Source organism: Anneissia japonica, unplaced genomic scaffold (genome assembly GCF_011630105.1).
Source record: "Anneissia japonica isolate Jap-2015-1 unplaced genomic scaffold, ASM1163010v1 scaffold287736_len1891122_cov214, whole genome shotgun sequence".
Taxonomy (NCBI): Eukaryota; Metazoa; Echinodermata; class Crinoidea; order Comatulida; family Comatulidae; genus Anneissia; species Anneissia japonica.
The window spans coordinates 569,341-589,751 of NW_022756106.1; the positions used below are offsets into that span (position 1 = coordinate 569,341).

Sequence of the window (20,411 nt, forward strand, 5' to 3'; positions counted from 1 at the left end):
TGTTTACACTTTTCTAGTGCTACATCATGTTCCACAATCACGTAAAAAAATAGGCTCCAAGCGGGAACGTGTGTCTACTGCCAAATTTAATAAAAACGGTGATGTCGAAAGTGATTAATGAAATAATAGTATTATTAATAATAGTTTTTGTTGCAACTCCAAAACCACTGAGTTAGGGTAGAAAAAACAACGGGAAAAACCACAAGCAAAACAGTCTCGACCTGAGTTCAACTGTAGACCCGTTTAACAACTTCTACTCTATTTAATTTTAACTTCCAACTTTCGGTTTTGAAAGACATGAGACTGTTTTTGCCAAAATATCTCCAGAAGTTCAAATATCTCTCTTAGTATAATATTTACACTAAACCTGTAGGTGTAAACCGCAAATGGAGGCTGTAAACTATTTATTTATCAATAACAAGGACCCCATTGAACATGTTTGCTTAAAAATAAAATCAACACAAACATGCCTTTCAAACTTTAGCATCAAAAATAATCTGAACATTTGATTTTTTTTAAACTTTGACTAGAATAACAACATTGTTACACACTACTGATCATTATTTGAAATAAATTAATTCCCATTATTATTGAAGGTTATTATTTAAAACCAATTATTAATTCATTCCTTCATTATAATTATTTGAGATTATTATTTGTAAATTTGTATAGCAAAACACTTAAATTTATTAATTAATTTTGATCATTATGTTAGTGTGATTATTATGCCAATCTTTATATAAAATTATGATTTCTTTCTCACAGATTTGGTGAAAAGCATCACTGAGTTGATAAGTGTTACAGTGGTTAAATAAAGTGTTATTCTATATAGTCCTATGTACGTAGCAACACTTATAGCACTTGTAGTAACAGTAATGGTTGTTTAAGTAATTTTTTCACAAAGGCCTATGGTTGATTTATCCAGTTATTAAGCATGGACCTATGAATTGGCAATGCTACAAGTTGTTTATAATAAATATCACAATAAACACTTTACATCAGAAAAAAAGAACGATTGTGTAGAATCAGTAGTGAAATCAGCAGATGTGCAATAAAATAAAAATCTAAAAAAAAAAAAAAAAAATCAAACAGGGATACTATACAGCTGCAAACATATCTGATCAACTGATGATGATGTGGTAAATATCTTGAACAGTAAGTAACTGTTACACACTTTTTTGATACTGTAGTCCTATTCTTATGGATTATTATAGGCCTACTGTACCTACACAAGAACCGGGATTCAAACTATATGGGTACTAAAAATATAAACATCCAATATCTCCCAACCTTCATTGGGTATGAAATACAAATATTGACTGCTTTGAGGAACATGGTTCAAACTTAAAGCCTGAAGGTGAGCTTCCTTGATGCTATACTATGCCCTGAGCTCATGTCATACGCTGGGGGCTCACTCTTAAATATTTCTATACGGGGAGGTGCCGCATTTACAGGGTATATTTTTGAGGATTTGGTAGCACAAGTGTGGGAAATATGGGGGCAGTTGCAGCATTTATGGAGTATACTTGCAAGGACTTTGTAGCACAAGTGTGGGAAATAACCGGTGTGAAATTGGTAGTTAAAAATCCCTGGCCTATCCTGTGTCAAAGTGCCACGATTTTCCGCATAATGTTAGCAGAGCACAGTGCGATTTTGGTATAAATGGTATTTTAAGTCCATAAGAACTTTCAGTAAAATAGGTAGCAAAAGTGTCTCATGCCTTGAAGTGGCTGCGGCACCCCCCCCCCCCCCACTGTTTGATAAGTATGCAAGTGAGCTCCCCGGGGGGTGTACAGTCTCAAGATCATAACACAGGGCTATCAACCATGCCCAGGCCATAATACACACCATTACTATGGGCGTGTTTTTACTGATAAACACAAAATAACTGATTTTTAATAACCGCTTTTTTAATGAGTGTCAGACAGCCTGGAGACCACATTTAACCTGATAATCACTTTTTGTGTTGCAGCTAAAAAGTGCACAGTTGAAATCGGTTAGTTGCGTCCTTTTTTTAAAACATGTTTCAGCTGTGAGAAAAAAGCAATTTCTTGAAAAAGCAATTTTTGGCCAATTTTTATTTCCAGTAAAGGCCTTTTGAAAAACGAACTACAGTGGTAAATGAGGTTAGTATTTGGCTATTAACTAATGGATTAGAAACAAGCCTTTTGTAATTGCTGTGTGGATGCATTAGGAAAAGCTGTGACAGAGCTTAGATCAATCCTATAATTACCAACATATCCTCAGTCAAAAGGATTTAACCATGTCAATTTGATTAGCTGATTGGTATACCCATGTTCCAATTCAACCACAGGAACTAATTACAGTAACAATATATAAAGTGTTAATGGTATCCATATAATATGTACCCAAACCTAAAAAGAATGACATTGTATGCAAATCATACTCTCATTTAGTTTACTCTAAATGACCTTAAGAGAAAAATAAAGGATATATTTAAAGTCCCATTATAACCTATTTCAACATCTTTTTCATGTAGTATAGTTTAGAATATCTCTGCACAGAATATCTTGCATCTCTCGTAAAACATGTTAATGTATCGAATAAGCATGCATTAAGGTCTAATCTCGATAATTAACTTGCTTTTTAGTAGTGTAACTATATGTATGAATATTTTATTAGAGGTTGAAGCACATGATAAATGCATGAGAAAAATCTTTGGGAAGTTCCCACACAAAAATATTGAAACCACTAGTCTATTATTAAACGTGAAAATAAATGTCATTCGATCTTAGGGCAGTCAGCTATTCCGAACAGACTTATCCAAAGTCACTTTTTTGGCAGTATGCCAACTTCGAGAGCTTTTCATTGGATCATTGGCAAATTGAGTAAATTAGATACTTCTTTACAAAAATTATTCATGATCAGAATATAGTACTAACCAAGAATATTTTGGAATTATATTTGAATAAATTGTACAATAAAAAGAAGATTTTACAGACAGGCAAAACACATGATTGCACTTTTTACATCTTAATAACTTCAACTAATTATCATTATTATTTTAAAATATAGATATATTGTACATTTCAATAATACATTAATGCATTATAATATCAAAAGAGATTTGTCTGGGAAACTGGTTAATCTTGGTTTCCATAAAATTACTACACTGTCGCTTCAGTGGTTTCGGTGCAACCGTTATACTGCGTAGCAGTCCCCAACACAATTGGGAAAGTTCCCCGATTCAACCGACCAATCAGCATCACTGAACGCTATCAGCGATAGCATGTAGCGATTGTATGGAACCCAAGCCTTATTAAAAAATTGAGGCATAGGACAGCATAATAGGAAAATGCTGAGGTAAAGTTAACTGAATACAGTACTTTTAAACAAATTAACTGCTACATACTGTAGTCCCTGAATACACAGAAAGAATTTCCCATCAATTCACAAGCTTAAGTACACCTTATTGACCTAAGGTGTTTCAATACTGTAGAACCAGCTGACCAGAAGGTCAATGAGAAATGACCACTCATCTGAATAAAGTGCTTAGGGCTATGGTTATTATGTTTACATCTTCTAATAATATTATCAAGTTGGCTCATACCAACACTACACTGTCATTTTTGCAAACTGGCAATTAATTGAAATAGGACTAATATAGTAATCATTGAAAAGACCCAATATAATAGCTTAGACTGTGAACTTTGAGTATTTTAAAACTGGGTTATCACATCAATTTTGTAAACAAAATAATTTTGAAATACTTTAGGCCTACTGCAGATTGAAGATGTGAAAGCAATATTAACAATCTTATAAATTGCAAGTCGTAATATATAAGTAGTTACAATGCGAATATTATCTCAGTTTGTGTGTGTGTGTTATTTTCGAAAATTGTATAATTCTGTAATTGATAATAACCAATATAACAAAATTTATTGACAAACATTAATTGTAGTAAAACAAACTGTCATGAAATATTATTAGCAAAGCAGGCTATGTAATAATTATTTAAAAAAATAATTAGAAACGTTTTAAGCTCTGTCTACACTATCAAATTTTGTGTGACAAAAAAGTGTGATATGCCCATATATGGGAATGATGACATCACACCATGACCATATATAGGCATAGCATTACTATATATGGGCTTGTCACATTTTTTTGTCAAAGTAAATTTGATAGTGTGGATAGAGCTATAGTCCATTTCATCAAATGTCAAACTTTCACTTTGACAGATCAACTACCCCATAATGCAATTTGAAATGTCCACTGATCAAATATCCTTCATGCAATATTTACAGAATATATCACACTTGCAAATCCTTTCACATCACATAGTGCATTTAAAATGTTAGTTCCGGCATCTTCTAGTCACATTGTATTGATCTTTCTACCATCATTTTTACAGCTGAACATATATGTTTGCTTGAGCATTAAGCCAAGAGAAAATTAAGAATTATACAAATAGAAACTTCCACAAGATGAAGTTAATTAATTGCTTAATTTGAAAGAGTCACTGAGGTATTATTCATTATTTGGGAACATGGCAATAAGTCAGGTGATGTCTCGAACTTGGGAAATTAAAGGATTTAGCGAATTTTTATTATTCCACAAATAGATGACCAGACATTTCAAGAACCAAATGGATAATAAAAGAATACAGCGTTACTGTTTTATGAATCCGTAGTTATGACAAAGTATTTACTTGTAATTTTCAATTGCTATAACACACAGATACAGAGAAATGAATGTGTGAAATCTTATCCTTGTTTTAAAAACTGTCAGAGAAATGTATGTACCGTAAGAGTGAACACCTCAGAACCTTTTACAGTCCATATTCAGGCGTGTAAAGTCGCTGAGATGAGATCTGATATATCATTTCTTCGTGCATGCCCAAGAATTTTAATCGATTTGACATGATCTAATTTGTAGTGAGTATCAAACAAAACACCTGCTCTGCCTATGAACCTCACTGAGGCCTGACTATCCACCTGGCCCCCACACTTGGTGTTATTAATTTAAGTACCCTCCCCTCTAAAAATACTGGAATCTGTGTCAATGTTCAGCAGCAACTCTGAGAATACCTCCCTGTTCATCACACAACTCAGAATTTACAATACAGTATACAGTACTTCTTAAAGTCACACAGTAGTTAAATTAAACTCTTCATGTTGACATATCTATGATGAGAGGTGCTATATTTATTTTTATTATTTTTATTTATATTTATTTCAAAAACATACAGGATATAACAATGCTTTATACACCAAGTCTCTTTTTGAGGTTTGGGGAGTGGAGTTGATTTTCGTCATTAAGAAAATGTCCTGCTGTGACAGGAATTGAACCCAGAACTAGGATTAGAAGGCAAGCAACTTAACCACTGAGCTATACAACTCCACTCCAAATTTAGTGGTCATGCCTGTTTTCCAACACAGGGTCTCAGTGCGACTACAGCACAATAGTTAAGATGCTCGCTCTCCTAATCTCAAGGTCCTGGGTTCAAATCCTGCCAACAGACAAGCTTTTTTTTTTCCAAAACCAAAAAATAACTCCATTAACTGAGCCTAATAAAAAGCTTAATATGTAGAAAGAACATCATGTCTTTATGTTTGTGTTGTAAAAGGGATCATCATTTACTGCATAAACAAGTGGATTTTTGGCTAAAAAAAAAAAACCTGTATAAAGCTTGAAAACCATTCAACAGTGATTTGTTTAATCTCATCCTGTTGTTTATAATTTGCTCACTTCATATAAATGTTTTAATGTTGTCTGTATAATGGAAAAACCAGTGTTTATAATATGAAAAAAAAAAAGAAACGCAGAAATAACAAGTATTTTAAAGCTGAGTATAATCTATATCCTCTAAGGATTCTATCCTCATTTGACCTGCGAAAGAAATCTACATGTCAATGACCTTTCAAATCCCCACGGGTATGGAGAACATCTTTTTTTCTCACAATTTGTGAGTCTCTGGAGGGTTGGTAGTTTTCATTAATGACAATCAAACTGATGTATCAGTAAAACACTCCTCTGCAATATTCCTTTGATTACAGACTTGTCAATAACATGTACACATAAACACTGCACCAAAAATCAGTACCCTGCTGGTGGTGCCAAGGAAAATTCAGGTTTAATTACTATTTTCAAACACCCAGAAGGGACAATAGGTTTTTGTACATCTTCGTATTTTCATTTGACGAATTGTTTATTAAGTATCAGAACTTGACCCTAGCTTAGTAGGGGGTGGGGAGTGCTTGATGAGATGATCATTACAGATGCTTCGCTTCACCTAGTGCGTGCATCAGTATCATGTTATCATGTACCTAAGGGACAACCTCAAAAATAAGAATACAAATTTAGGGATCCTTGAAAAATAGATAAAGGTTTATTATATATGCAAAATTCCTTCGCTCCTCAGCTTACAATATGAAAAGAGCAGAGGGCATAATGACATTTGTTTGGATTTGCCGTTCAGGTGCTGATTGCCCTTCAATATTTCAATTGATGTATGTTTTTATCAAGAATAGAAATGATATAACATTGATTTAAGTTATCACTTCGGAAGTAGGTATGTATCAAAATCAACATTTGTTAGGATATTTTTATCATTAATTAAACAGAAATGATCTTAGCTTACCCTTTATTGATTATAGCTTTATCTCTGAAGGACTTGGGCTTGACTAGTCCATCCAAAGCTTCTCGAGATGGGACCTGCGGACTGTTTGTGAGCGATGTGTTAAGGCCTTCGCAAGACCCATCGCTATAGCTAGATCCAGTGCTATATATGGAAACGGCTGTTCCGTTGTGACCGGGAAAGCTGGAGTTCGAACCTGGAGTTCCAGGAGTAGTGGTACCTGACCTGGATTTATTATAAGGTGTTGGAGAATGAGGAGGTATTCCATCTAAGCTTCCAGTAGACGCCAAATCAGCACTGTTGCTCGATGCCATGGAGTCGCGGTCACGATCGCCACGCTTTTTCTTTTGAGTGTCTCTACCATTTGGTTTTAGAGATTTTTCCTGAGGTCTCCTTAAAAACGATAATTCCTCTGGATGACGTATTCCTATGGGAACAATAACCAATATTTATAAGCGTTGTACTGATTCAATATTTGAGGAGAACAATATTTATAATGTATTTATTTTTTTTTGTATTTGTATTATATAAAATTAATAAAAACTCACCAAGGTCTTTGCACAAATCTTGTACTGCATTGAAGACCTTACAGGAGAAATTGACAGACAGGTCCAGTAACTGCATGTCCGGTAACTGGACTCGAAGGGTTTTGTGCATCGGCGTGAACCATAGCTTTGAATCGGCCATCACGTGGCACTGGTCAAGTGTTGAGTTGGTTCTGAGAAGCCAGGTGTTTTTTTCTGGCCACCACATGGCATGGTCTGACCAGTCCACTGATACACCTGGAAGATAATATGTAATAATCAATGAGCTACTCATCATATTAATATAAAGAAATATAAACAAAAGTGGAAAACCTTTAAAAGAAATAACAACTTAACGATTTATGAAGGTAAATACTTCATTAATAAAAAATACAAACCTTGAAATAAAAATTATGCATTCAATTGAGTTAACAGATAATATTGTATAATATCAATGATTATTATTAAACATTAATTTGAATAACAACAATACTATGGTTCTCATAATATATTTACTATAGAAAACCACAGAATCATGTATAAATTATATAATACAAAAACATGAAACTTGGTATAATAATCAAGCTATTACTTTCTTCTAGACAATGGCCCTTTATATAGTAAATATATCCTCATGGGGATTGTCAATCACTGCCTAATCGAATATCAATCTGAGCATTAAACAAAGTATAATTTTTACATTAGTACTTAGAATTTGAGAGTATACTTATAAGTAGTATATTAAGAAATACCTTAATTAGTATATTAAGAAACCTTTTAATGTTTTAGTGCAACTTTTAGTGTGCTTAATTTTTGAGTACTTAATTTTTCATGTGGGTGTGCCTATAAATATTGGTGATATTGCATGTTACAGTATTGTACTTGCAATGACTAGTTATATACTAAAGTGATGGATCTTGAACTCGAACTATGAATGAAAAGCACTCTCAATTATCAGTTGAACTGATTCCCATCTTCTAAATGGAATTGCACAAGATGAGTTTTGAGCCGAGCCCATTAGGCGATTATAAGATTTATTTTTAAAACGTATTATATTTCTGACGAATACCTGCCAAAAAACCGGAATTTAAGATACACGTTCCCGAGAGACTTGGGACGCGCAGAGATAAATTAATCCTATTTTCGACGTAAAATAATAAAATGTTAGAATGTAAATGGCAGAGTGTGTGCTATTGATCCCTATAGGTTTAAATCTAATGTTAATGGCACTCATCCAACAATTTCCCAGAATTCAACTTTGTCTTTCTCCCCATCATTCCTGTAATAGGTTATTATCACTAGAGGTATCAGTTCCTCCTTTCATCTTCTGCTAGGTATCATAAGCTAAAATAAGTTAATGCTTTCTAGGTTAATAGCAACAAAATATATATAAAATAACTTGGTTTCTGTCCGTATATCAGGTACAATCAATCAGGATGAAAATCCCTGTTAGTAGTAGAAAAATTATTTTAAAAAATTGTACAGGTTTCTGTCTTTCAGGTTGCTGATCTCTTAAAAGGTCCCAAAGCTAAATATAAAGAGCAGGGATCCAGAGCTTTGTAGAGAAATATAAACAACCGCTAATGTCAATATTTTCTACAGTATAGTTTCTATCTTTTCATCTCAAAATAAGCCTCCAAAGTCAGTGGCGTATTTAGGACACCTCTGATTAGTAGAAAAACAAATTCTGCTTTAAATGTCACCTTTTCTAGGCCTCTTTAGAATGACTGTCTGAGGCCTTCATAATAGGCTGCTAAACAACTATTAAAATTGCTGATCACTCTCAGGAGACAAACAAAAAGGTGATAAACAAACTCATCTAGGTGAGGCAATCCATTACCATGACAACAACATCAAAGAGATGCAGGACAGGTTAGCACTTTCCAAAGATGAATAGATCGTAAATCGAAGATTCAAACATGTTTGCTTTTAAATGCAATGACATCTAGAATACAATTTTTTTTTTAAAACTATAATAAAATAAATTATGTTATTTTTTGTGGGATATGTTATGTACATCATTGGAGTATATTTTTAGTAACTGATTGAATGGTTGATTAATTAATAGACATTGTATAAATGTTCCATTAAAAAAAAATACTCAGATTTTGCAAAGTTGAAATTAAGTGTGCTAGAGAAAAAAAAACACACACTGGATATGAACTTATGAAAAGTATCCAAATGGATAGTCACTTACAGTACTCACTAGGTAGAAATGATACATTATGTAATTTAATATCATTATTTTCATATCTCTCATAACATAAAATCAAAACAATTTTTTTTCTTTTTCTAGTTAATACAAAAACCTTGTATCCCCAGAGTACATCTATATTTTGTTTATGAAATAGAACCCTAATATATTTTTCACTTTCTTTATTCAGTTCGCATAAATACTGATATAAACAAGGAACTTATACTATACAGTATTGTCAAAGTGCCAATCTTTACCAGATGTTTAATATATTTATATCATAGCACTGTATCCCATTTTGATTGGTTGATATATCTCACTATAATGGATGACGAAATAATGTAATATTGGTGTCTATATGAGATTAACACTTGTTACAATACTTACAATAATAGGGGTCTCCTTATAAGGAGTGTCCCTTATTAGGGTTATCTCCTTATTTGGGATGTCGCAAAGAATGGGCTCTACTGTCTTATTTTCAATTTTTAAATTGGGTGGTTACAAGTAAATTTTGAATGTAACTTTCTTTTGTAGCTGTATGAAAGATAATAAATATGTGATGTGACTGTGTGAGAAGACACTGTATATGTGTGGAATTTGGTTTGTATACAAAATATATTATATATTCCACTTCTTCTGTAATCTATTGACTGGATAATTAGAAGGGACTGACATATCCTCAAACGAGTGACTTTAATGAATTGATTTACTTAATCCTTTATTCACTCTACATACATTTAAATCGTTATTATTTACCCAGAATGCAATTTCAATTCCACAAGTCATTGCTTGCTAAAATGCTAACAAATCAATGCAATGTATTTTGCAGTTTCTGCATGTCATGTGATTATTATGCACCAATCAACATTAACCAATATTTCATTTTACACCTATTAATAATAAACAATTCTTGCTAAAATGTATGTGCAAACTTTATCTGGGGGTGTGGTACCCCTTCCCCCACACCCGTTAGACACGCCACAGATCAATACAGTACTGAGTTCAACTGCAATTTGATTATTTTATAAACATAATAGTACACAGACTCATTAATTATGACCACAAAGTGCACTGTTCCATCAACACAAACTATCAGCAATTAAGTAACTTGAATTTTTGATGGGAAGTTTTTATGAGAAACAAAAATGAATAAAATAATCATCCTTTATGACAATTACACACAATCGAGACATCCCTTGAAGAATTGTTATGACAAAAATAAATCGCAAACTATCAGCAATTAAGTAACTTGACTTTTTGATGGGAAGTTTTTATGAGAAACAAAAATGAATAAAATAATCAACCTTTATGACAATTACACACAATCAAGACATCCCTTGAAGAATTATTATGACAAACATAAATCACAAACAGAATATATTTGATTATTATTGAATCTAAATCTGTAAAAATGAACTTAAAAATCCCAAATTAAGCCTCTTGCTATATCCCAACTGATTACAAATTACCAACACAAACATTAAAGCCAATTACACTCTGATGAATAATACAATTCGAGTCAAGTTTTATTGCACGACAATTTAGTGAGGAATAAATTGAAGAGGCCCCATGAGGAAACACTGTTATATTTTACTTATAGGTAAGATATGAAATATAATGTATTTATAGAAGGTGTAAGGCTCATATTTCATAGGGACAATAAATTTTCATAAAAAACAAATATATTCCTGGACTATTCTATGTCCTGTCTCCCAGGAGGGAAGGGAGAGTTAACTGTCGAATATACTAACCTTCTGCCGTTTTTCTACTCAATACTAGTTCTAGTCAGGTTGTAGTTTCACTACATTATTAGTTATTTATAATTAATTATAATTTCTTATATTATCGTACAATATTTTACAGACTGAATTTAATTCTCAGTAGGACCTCCCTAGCCCCTAAATTGCAGTAACAAAACCTATTTCAAACCACCAAAGTAATTAATGAAATACCGAAAACAAAAAAGTATAAATGGCAAAACCAATACAAGAACTATTACTTAATTATGTTAATTATATGCAATATTTTGAAAAACTTGTTAATCTTACAACTTTACTAAAATCAGCCAAATCTTAATATTTTTCCAATCTTAATCAAATGCCATATTAAATTAGTTTTCATCATTTTGCTGGCCATTCAGGGCTATTTATTTATATTCATTCCATAAGTATTGATTGAATAGTGTGAAGCCTTTCCGACTCAATGAATCATTAACTTTATGCTAAAACAATTGTACACAAGCTTTTCCACCTGCATGAACTATCGATTCGCAATACGGACATTGACTACAAAAGTCAAACAACAAGTCACTAATGCGCTACAATTGTTAAATTGACTGAGCAGAATCTGGGGAGGACTCACTGAGTAGAATCTTAGCATGGATAGACTAGCAGAATCTGGATGGACTACAGCAGAATCTGAGCAGGAATTGACTGAGCAGAATCTGGGTATGGACTTACTGAGCAGAATCTGACCAGGAATTGACTGAGCAGAATCTGACAATGGATTGACAGAATCTGGATGAGGACTAACTGAGCAGAATTAATTAATGTGAGCAGAATCTGAGCTAGGATTGACTGAGCAGAATCTGACAATGCATAGACTAAGCAGAATATGAGCATGGATTGACTGAGCAGAATCTGAGTAGGAATTGACTAAGCAGAATCTGAGCATGGATTGACTGAGCAGAATCAGAGCAGGAATTAATTGAGCAAAATCAGAGCATGAACTGACTGAGCAGAATCTGAGCAGGAATTAGAATCTGAGCATGGATTGACTCAGGAAAATCAGAGCATGGATGAACCGAGTAGAATCTGAGAAAGGATTGAAAATAAATGCAAACTGAACAGTCTCAACATATTAAGCCAGACACTCACTGCGTATGTCGTCGGCTGACGCGATTCTAGCATGCAACATCATCGGTAGATGTCATCACATCGTCTAGCGCTCAAAGGGAGCAAAGTTGGGTTCGTCGTACAATGCAATTTTAAAGTAACAACAGAATCTGGGCATAGATTGATGGAGTACAGTAGAGTTTGGGTGTAGGAGTGATGCAAATTAAGCTAAATTGACTGAATAGTATATTGTATAACATCCACATAATTATTGGAGCTTGGAAAAATCATACTCAATATTATTAATTTATATTAAATAAAATAAAAATATAATTTTTCTACAATAGACATCTCATAATTCCTCACCATTTCTTATTAAAATATTTTAGTCATTATTATTAGGCTATACTAAATTATTATATATTGAATTTTCATTATTATTATAGATGTCATTGAACAAAAATGATAGCATGGCTTGGCTTAGATTACATTGTTTACTCAACGGCAGGTGATCAGTCATAGCAAATTGCACAAGAACAAGAATTTCAAGTTATCTACTTCTTAAAGAAAACCCACTCAACCAGAATTCGCACAGGAAACTTGATGTCCTATGATAACATGCCCACACACATATCAATATTAATTTAATATACCAATAGCACTTATCATCTTTAGAAACTGTTGGAGGCATTCACAGAATTGTATTTTATGATTTTTATCATTATTTTATTCTATAGCAATTAAGACTTTCTTAAGTATTTTCCAAAACTGAATAATAAAAAACTGGAACTGGAAAATTATCAATTATAATAAATTTAACGATAACACCAGGCTACAGTAGTACGATCAACTGTTTAAATCACATTAACATTAAGCTTATGACAAGAAAACAAAGATATTAATTTAAAAATTCTGAGCCACAGCAGGATTTGAACCCAGGACCTAAGGCACACACTTCAATCAAAGGCTGATGGTCAACTGACGCGATTCAATAGAAGTCACAAGGCAAATGAGTAAGCACATGCAGCAGATCATTTCAATGACAATCCGCTCAGAATGCCAATGAAAATCAGATGATATTGTACCCACACACAGCAGAGATGGATTCGCCAGACTGAGGGCCTAGTTTTAGAACCATGCTAATGCTGCGTTCATTAGAACTTGTGAATTCGGTGTTTCCCAGTTCACAACTTGTGAAACGCGTTCATCTGGTCGGTCAACTTGTAAACACAAGTTGTGAACTCGAGTAGAATTTTCTTCCTCGATTTGCACAAGTAGTGTGGAAAATGGTGGATGTAACAAATGTATTTATTGTAATTTGTTTAAGTAATATTATTTCAGATAAAAAAAAAAGTATTTTTTGTATGTTCTATTTGCAACCTCATGATTTGCACTGTATAATGTTCTGAATGCACTTACGGAGTCCTAATTCAAGTGTGAGGGCGGTTGTATAAATCCCGAATAGGAAAAAAAATGCCATTTTAGAGTTCGTCAAATGAATGGACTCTTCTCGAGTTCTCGCATGTTACAAGTTGAACGTAGCATAATGATTGTGATACAGCAGAGGGTCAACAAAGATGTTCTACTTTTTAATTACACTCACAAATAGATCTTTTAGGGTAACATAAGCTTAGCTTTTTTTAATTACATAGGGTATAAAGTTAACAATTCCAATTTTGAATTTTTATTGTTTTACTCTGTTGTCTCAAGAAACAGATTCTAAGAAAAAAAAAGATACAAAAATAGACTATGCAGAAAACAAAAGACATGCAGAAAACGGAAGTAACCTACATGTCATTAGGTAGAGTATTGTGGAAAACCACACCAACCACAACCCACAAGTGATCAACAATTAAAACCACAGATACAGTAAGAATAAAGGAATTTTAAATGGTTCTTCTTCATTGAGTTCCTAAGTAGTTTCATTCTTATAACTGTGAAACTCGTGGTTGTCCTAGAATTTTTTCGAAAACCTAAACAACGTCTAGATTTTTGTGACTAAGTCTGTAGGTCAGAATTTCATTTGTTGTGTTCTGATCTTGGATTATAGCAGATTCCCTGACTGGGTAGCATGAAATAGTATCACAATCAAAATTTAGTATAAGCTATAAAAGCAGCTCTTTTATGGTATCATATATCTTGCTGTTGACTGGTACTTAAACTCTATGCTTATTGAAAATATAAACATCCAATTTGTAATTGGCTGTGATTGGGTGTCATACTACCCCGGTATACTATATGCTTGATGAATACAATACAAAATTAAACCTTTTATTTTTTTTACCCTAATATTTTACAATCTTGTTTATCAAAGATTTCTGTGACCTTTTACAAGGAGAGGCCCAGACACAAAAACTTTTCATTTAATGAAGCTGATATTATGTTTGTAATACGGCCTAACTCGTGATTACATGAACTACCGTAAAGGAAATTTAGTAAAGTGCACACACATCAACTTGTGTTATAATTTTACGTTATTCATTTATTTTACTATTTTTATTATTTCATTTTACTATTTTAATTGCTTTGATATCTTATGTCTCATATGTTTTTTTGTTGTATAAAAAGAATTAAATTGAAAAAAAAACCAATTATATTATTTTGAAATTTATGCTGCATAGTAAGTTTACAAACACACACAAAACAAACACCACAACATGAGTAAATTTACTCGCAGATGTGTGGGCATTCTGAATGGTACAGATGGCGTATGGTGTAACTAGACCGGTGGTTACCGTGGGCTGTGTATTCACAAATTAATTCCTACATGGCATAATCTCCATATCTAATCCTCGAACAATAACACTCTAGATGTTATGTGTTTAATCCTATTTAATTTCTAAGACATTAATCAGTTTAAATAAGAATTGTGTGTTTGTTGTTGATGCTGACCAAAGAGCATACACTCAATAAAGTGACGGAACTTGAGTACTCCATAATAGTAGCAACTGTAAAAGTGAAATAAATGTTGGTTTATCTTGAACCTTCTTCCATCCATCTTTTTATGCATTTAGTACTGTGCTACTACAAGTGATACCAGTAATGGTATAATGGAAATGCTAATAAAAGCAGCTTTCAAAATAAAATAAGTTTAACTATTTAAATTTTTTTTTTTTTAATATTGGTAAAATAAACGAACATTAATTAAATGTGAGTAAATATGAATACATTAATGCAGAGTGTAAATGTCAAAATGAGGCTGTAATCTGCCTCAGTAAGATAAAACAGCTGAATATCAGAAATGAATACTAATACTACATACTCAAAAAATAAAACAAGGATCTTTAGAAATTCCTGATGAAGACTCTACCGATATTTGTGTTTAAACAGAATTAAGATTTTCTAAGCTGTCAGTATATTAATAGTAAATTTAAGCTGTTATAAAATTCTAAGATGTCATCTGAAAGGATTACCCAACAGTGCTTCAAACTAACGAGTAAACATTTTGTAGAGCAGTAAACTTTAAGAGTCTCCTCTTGACCAAATGGTTGCTGTTTTTAGCATGACCTTTCATACAATGATGACCTTTAACTTGCAACTAATTAATTAATCCATCACCATTTCATGACAAGTTGCAATACACTACAGAATTAACAGCATCCATTTGGATGATATTGAAATGAATCATTTAGCAGATGCCCACTGGCCTGTCCAAAGCCACAGTACACGAAATTACTTCACACATGCTTCACAGTAATGTTTTTTGGCTAAGAATAATAATACTGTATCTTTATTTCTTTAAAAAATCATTTAGAGAAAAGAGGAAATAAAATAAAAATAAATTGTTATCTTATTTATTAGTGATTAGCAAACTGCTAATAATGCCAAAAGCATCTAAGCAGAAGGGAAAATTGCACTGAAGAATAAAAAAATATACAGGTACTAGGATAAAAAAGTTATGTATGACCTCGCACAAGATCCTATCACAAATGAGATGTTGTGAATGTTAACAGTTCAGCAATCAAAATAATATATACTGAATACAGTATATACTTAGTAATTGTGAGAATGGTAAAAAATGTACTATCCTGATGATAGTAAACTCTGTGCTACAATGTGGTCTAAAGTAAATACACAATTTCACCACTGGTATATTTTTGTAAGGATAGTCCCTCTCTGATGCTTTATAAGGTCATTAGTCATAACAGGGTCAGGGTAACAGAATTTCCTAGAAAGCAAGTAAACACTAAATACTACTGAAACACCCAATCATTAGCTGTATTCACCATTAGCCAACTACTGTTAAGAAAACAGAATATTGGATGTTTACATTTTCAATAGGCATGTGGATAAATGCTGGTTCAATTAAGAAAATATTTACTTTTTAACATTATTTATTTTATTAACAGAATCAACTGCAGCATTTTGGCCTCGACTTTTAAATTAATAAACTGGATATTGCCAAATATTCTTTCACTACAATATATGAGTCAACAATCATAACTTTTGTACAGTGTATATTTATTAATATATTTTTAATTTAAGAACTAAAAAGAAACACATAGGTCTAAGACATTTAATGATAATGGCCATACATCACTGCCATTTTACTTCCTTTCAATTCAATTTCCAAAAACATTCATACGCAAAAATATTAATCAACGTCTTTTTTCTGTATTAATATCATAATTTACATTTTTTGAGGGAAATTTTGACGGTGACTCAACGTTTATCACAATATACATCCTGTTGTTATGCATAAGGATTAATTTGCCGAACTTAAAGTAGCAATGATCTCATGATAATTTATGATGCACCTGCATTAATCCTGGAGAATATGATGAAAATACCTGTAGAAACATGCTGAGCTCTCTCCACTCCTAATTGGCTACAGTAGTGCAGTAGATCTATTTATTAGGCACATAGTCCCCACTGCCCTTTTTGAATGCTGTGAATTTTATGACTTAGTACTTCACGACCAAGGGATTAATACTTTTATTTTGTATTGTTTCTCATCAAAATATATTGCTATACAGCTAAGTGTATTTGTTTTGTGTGCTTAATATAAGAGGAATCATAAAAGTGTAACAAAACAATGGCATTATTATAAAAAAAAACCTTGTAAAATGATAAAAAAAACAAAACATTACTGTATTTCCAGAATAACACTGGATTATTTTATGAATAGAAATTCAAAATTTCTTTTTATCAAATATGTTCAAATTATGTGTTATGTCATTTGTTTTATTATTATTGAATAGGTCTAAATGTTAATAATTATGGTTAATTTAAAAAAAAAAAAAAATTTACATACGTACAGTACTAGTATGTGAGAAGTTGGCAATTATCCTTATTGTACTCTTCTATATCAAAACTAATTTAATCAAATATTGAATGATGGGATAGGCCTTTTCCATTGATGCCATCCCATTGCCTAAGGTCACAGATGTACAAATGAATTTCAAGGCCAAGTATTTGGCCAAGTACAGTGCAACACAACACAAAGCTTAACTTATAGGATTAACAAACATTAAAAGCATTATATTAATTTTGTAGGTATTGGCAACCAACTAATTAATTACCTTAAGTTGATTAACCCAAAGAGCCTGCATTGAGGTAACAATGTGAGTGCTTATTACTATTATCGATAAAAAAAAAAAATGAATAACCAAAACGTCTATCGTTACCTTCTTTAGTTTATATTTGGTCTGTATTAACTTGACATAATAATTGACATGACAAGAAAAAACATAAATTTAATATTAAATTTAAGCATCTGAATAAAGTACTATATTCCCAATCATCAATTATTTATTTATTCCGTCCATTCATAATTTCATTCAATTATTGAAATTTCATGGCCAAATAGCATAAAAAAACATATTGTACTTAACATCATTATAAAATTTACATATTTATTCACTCACTGGAATACAAAAAATAGAGTGAATATCTCTTTCACAGTTCAACATCATATAGAAAATGGGTTTCAACTGGGCTGCACCACAGTTGGCATATCATTGTCAAATTCAGCTCAGGAGGTGATGATGATGTGATAGCCTATTTTAGCTTTCAATGTGCTGCCTATTTAGGGTGTACACTTGGAATACGGAATGCCAGCCTGGGGCTTGGACAACATTCCTTTTTAATCTGATCATATCTCGTCTTACAGGATATCAACTGCCTTGACCTCAACAAAATGACCTCAAAACTGGTAGTCATGTGACTGTGGAAAAGGTATTCATAAGGGAGTGTTCAGAAATACTTCAGTAGGGGGTTCAAAGACTTGAAACCATCTCATAATACATCATTTTCTATTCATCCTTAAAGAAGCGAAGGTTTATTGATTCCCTTTAAAAAAAAATTATTCTCCCTAATACAGTACTGTCGAAAGGTGAATTTCTATTGACATTTGACAGTATATTATATCCCATCCTATTTCATAGAATTGAATTTTTAAACCTTCAGATGGCCGGAAATGGCACTTTCACAGTCTCAGTGTTCTGTTAAATTTGAACTCATTTCCTTTTCTTCTCAGTATTTATTTGTATTTTCATAAAAATAGGGGCAGGCTACCCAAAACCTCCTCCCCTTCCTTGAATCTGATTATGATATTCCTCAACAAACCTGAAGTAAGTTTTCTAATAGTTCATTACAGTAGTTAATATACCAGAGTATAGAAGGCTATGACACTAGCATGAGACATATGTAATTAATTTCAAGTTTGAATATTTTATTGAGACAAAAACCAGACAATCTTAATGTACTTATATGGCTAAAATCATTTTTACCAAGCTGTCATTTTGCACATATTCATTCTTTTCAGTATGTTGAAATGTAAACATCCACATATCCCTATCCTTGATTTGTTGTAAAGCAGCATGTGTCTAAATTGCACATATACACACTAACCACAGGATGACAAGTTGGGACCGATTCCTTTCAAACCTGTCCAGGAAACTAGAGAGATTTATCCAACTGTTGGATATGAACAGAAACTTTTATATATCAACTCTTAAAATGTTAAGGGAGGCTCAATTTAGTTAATAAAATGAGAAGGCTCCATGGGTCCTATAACATACAGCTGTTTAATCTGTATAGTTATATTTCTAGGTGTGAATATTTATGAGAACCAATAGACTGCATTATAGGTGTATCCATGTCAATAACATTCATAAAAGCCTAGTGCCAGAGTTAAAACTCAGTCGACATTGGTAATATTTACAGCAGTACTGTCTTACATTCATTTTATTGAAAATAGTGAACATAATTTCTAATAAAATGTATGCAAACTATTATTTATAAATTTCCTCATATTGTATAAGACATATTGTACCTGAAATTTAACAGGCTACATTTTAAAATTTTCAATATTTAACAAATTTTTCACATTTCTGAATTTTAAATAAATTAGCTGCCAACAAAAACATATTTATTATTTAAATAATAATAGTCATATATACTGCAAACCCATTGATTGCTTTTTTCTTACAATAAACAAGACATTTTCCAAATAGTGTTTATTATGGGATGTCCTGTCTACCAGAATTTATAGCAAAAGGCATGGTGCTTTGGAAAATTTACAACGTAAATTGTTACAATTGTAGGCTATAAATTATACTGCTAACTGAATAGCCCATTGGATCACAAAACGAAAGAAATCGGTTGTACCAAATACTCTCCGGAGCATGTTTAGAATTCGTACCTGCGAGTGCTATTCAAATTGAATCAGAAACACTACCATGAGAAGTTGGTAGAAGCATGTAACTTTTTAAAACTTAACCAATAGATAAAAATAGACAGACATCTTTCTTTATTCTGGATAATTTGACCTCATATGACCTGACTAATGCTTTGAGTAATATGTGCTATATAAGTCCTGTATAGTAATTTCAGATCAAGTAACTCTTCCCAAAAACACTATAGTAGCTTTACTGTACATCTCCAAACCTCAAATCAAGGAACTATCATAATTTAAAAAAAAGTTTTTGCTGAAATTTTCCCCTCACACCAGCAGTTCTCATACAGTCCTCGTATGCCAACAAGAGGGTTACTGATTGTACAGTACTATATGGCGGTGTAAAATAAGAACATCTTGAGCCTGGGCCAAATTTTACTGGTTCTTATAAAAACAAATAATGTATAATAGCAGCTCAATATCAATGTGTAGGAAAAGCATGCTACTGTATATATAAAATTTGGTCAAAGATAGTATTTGGAAATCAGTATATTAACAAGTACTGTAGGCCTACATATAAAATGAAAAAATAATAAATACTGTACGTCAAGGATGGTACAGTATGTGTTTTCAGGGGTTT

The 20,411-nt window shown here is 32.3% G+C and overlaps 1 protein-coding gene across 1 annotated transcript in view; it reads right to left on the reverse strand.

The window, feature by feature from the left end:
• LOC117123907 (fermitin family homolog 2-like) overlaps positions 1 to 20,411 on the reverse strand; it is a gene marked incomplete in the record, with an annotated part of 60,327 nt that overhangs the window by 29,812 nt on the left and 10,104 nt on the right. The window contains 2 exon segments of the mRNA XM_033269974.1: positions 6,605 to 7,028; positions 7,150 to 7,383. Coding sequence (XP_033125865.1) covers positions 6,605 to 7,028; positions 7,150 to 7,383 — 658 coding nt within the window.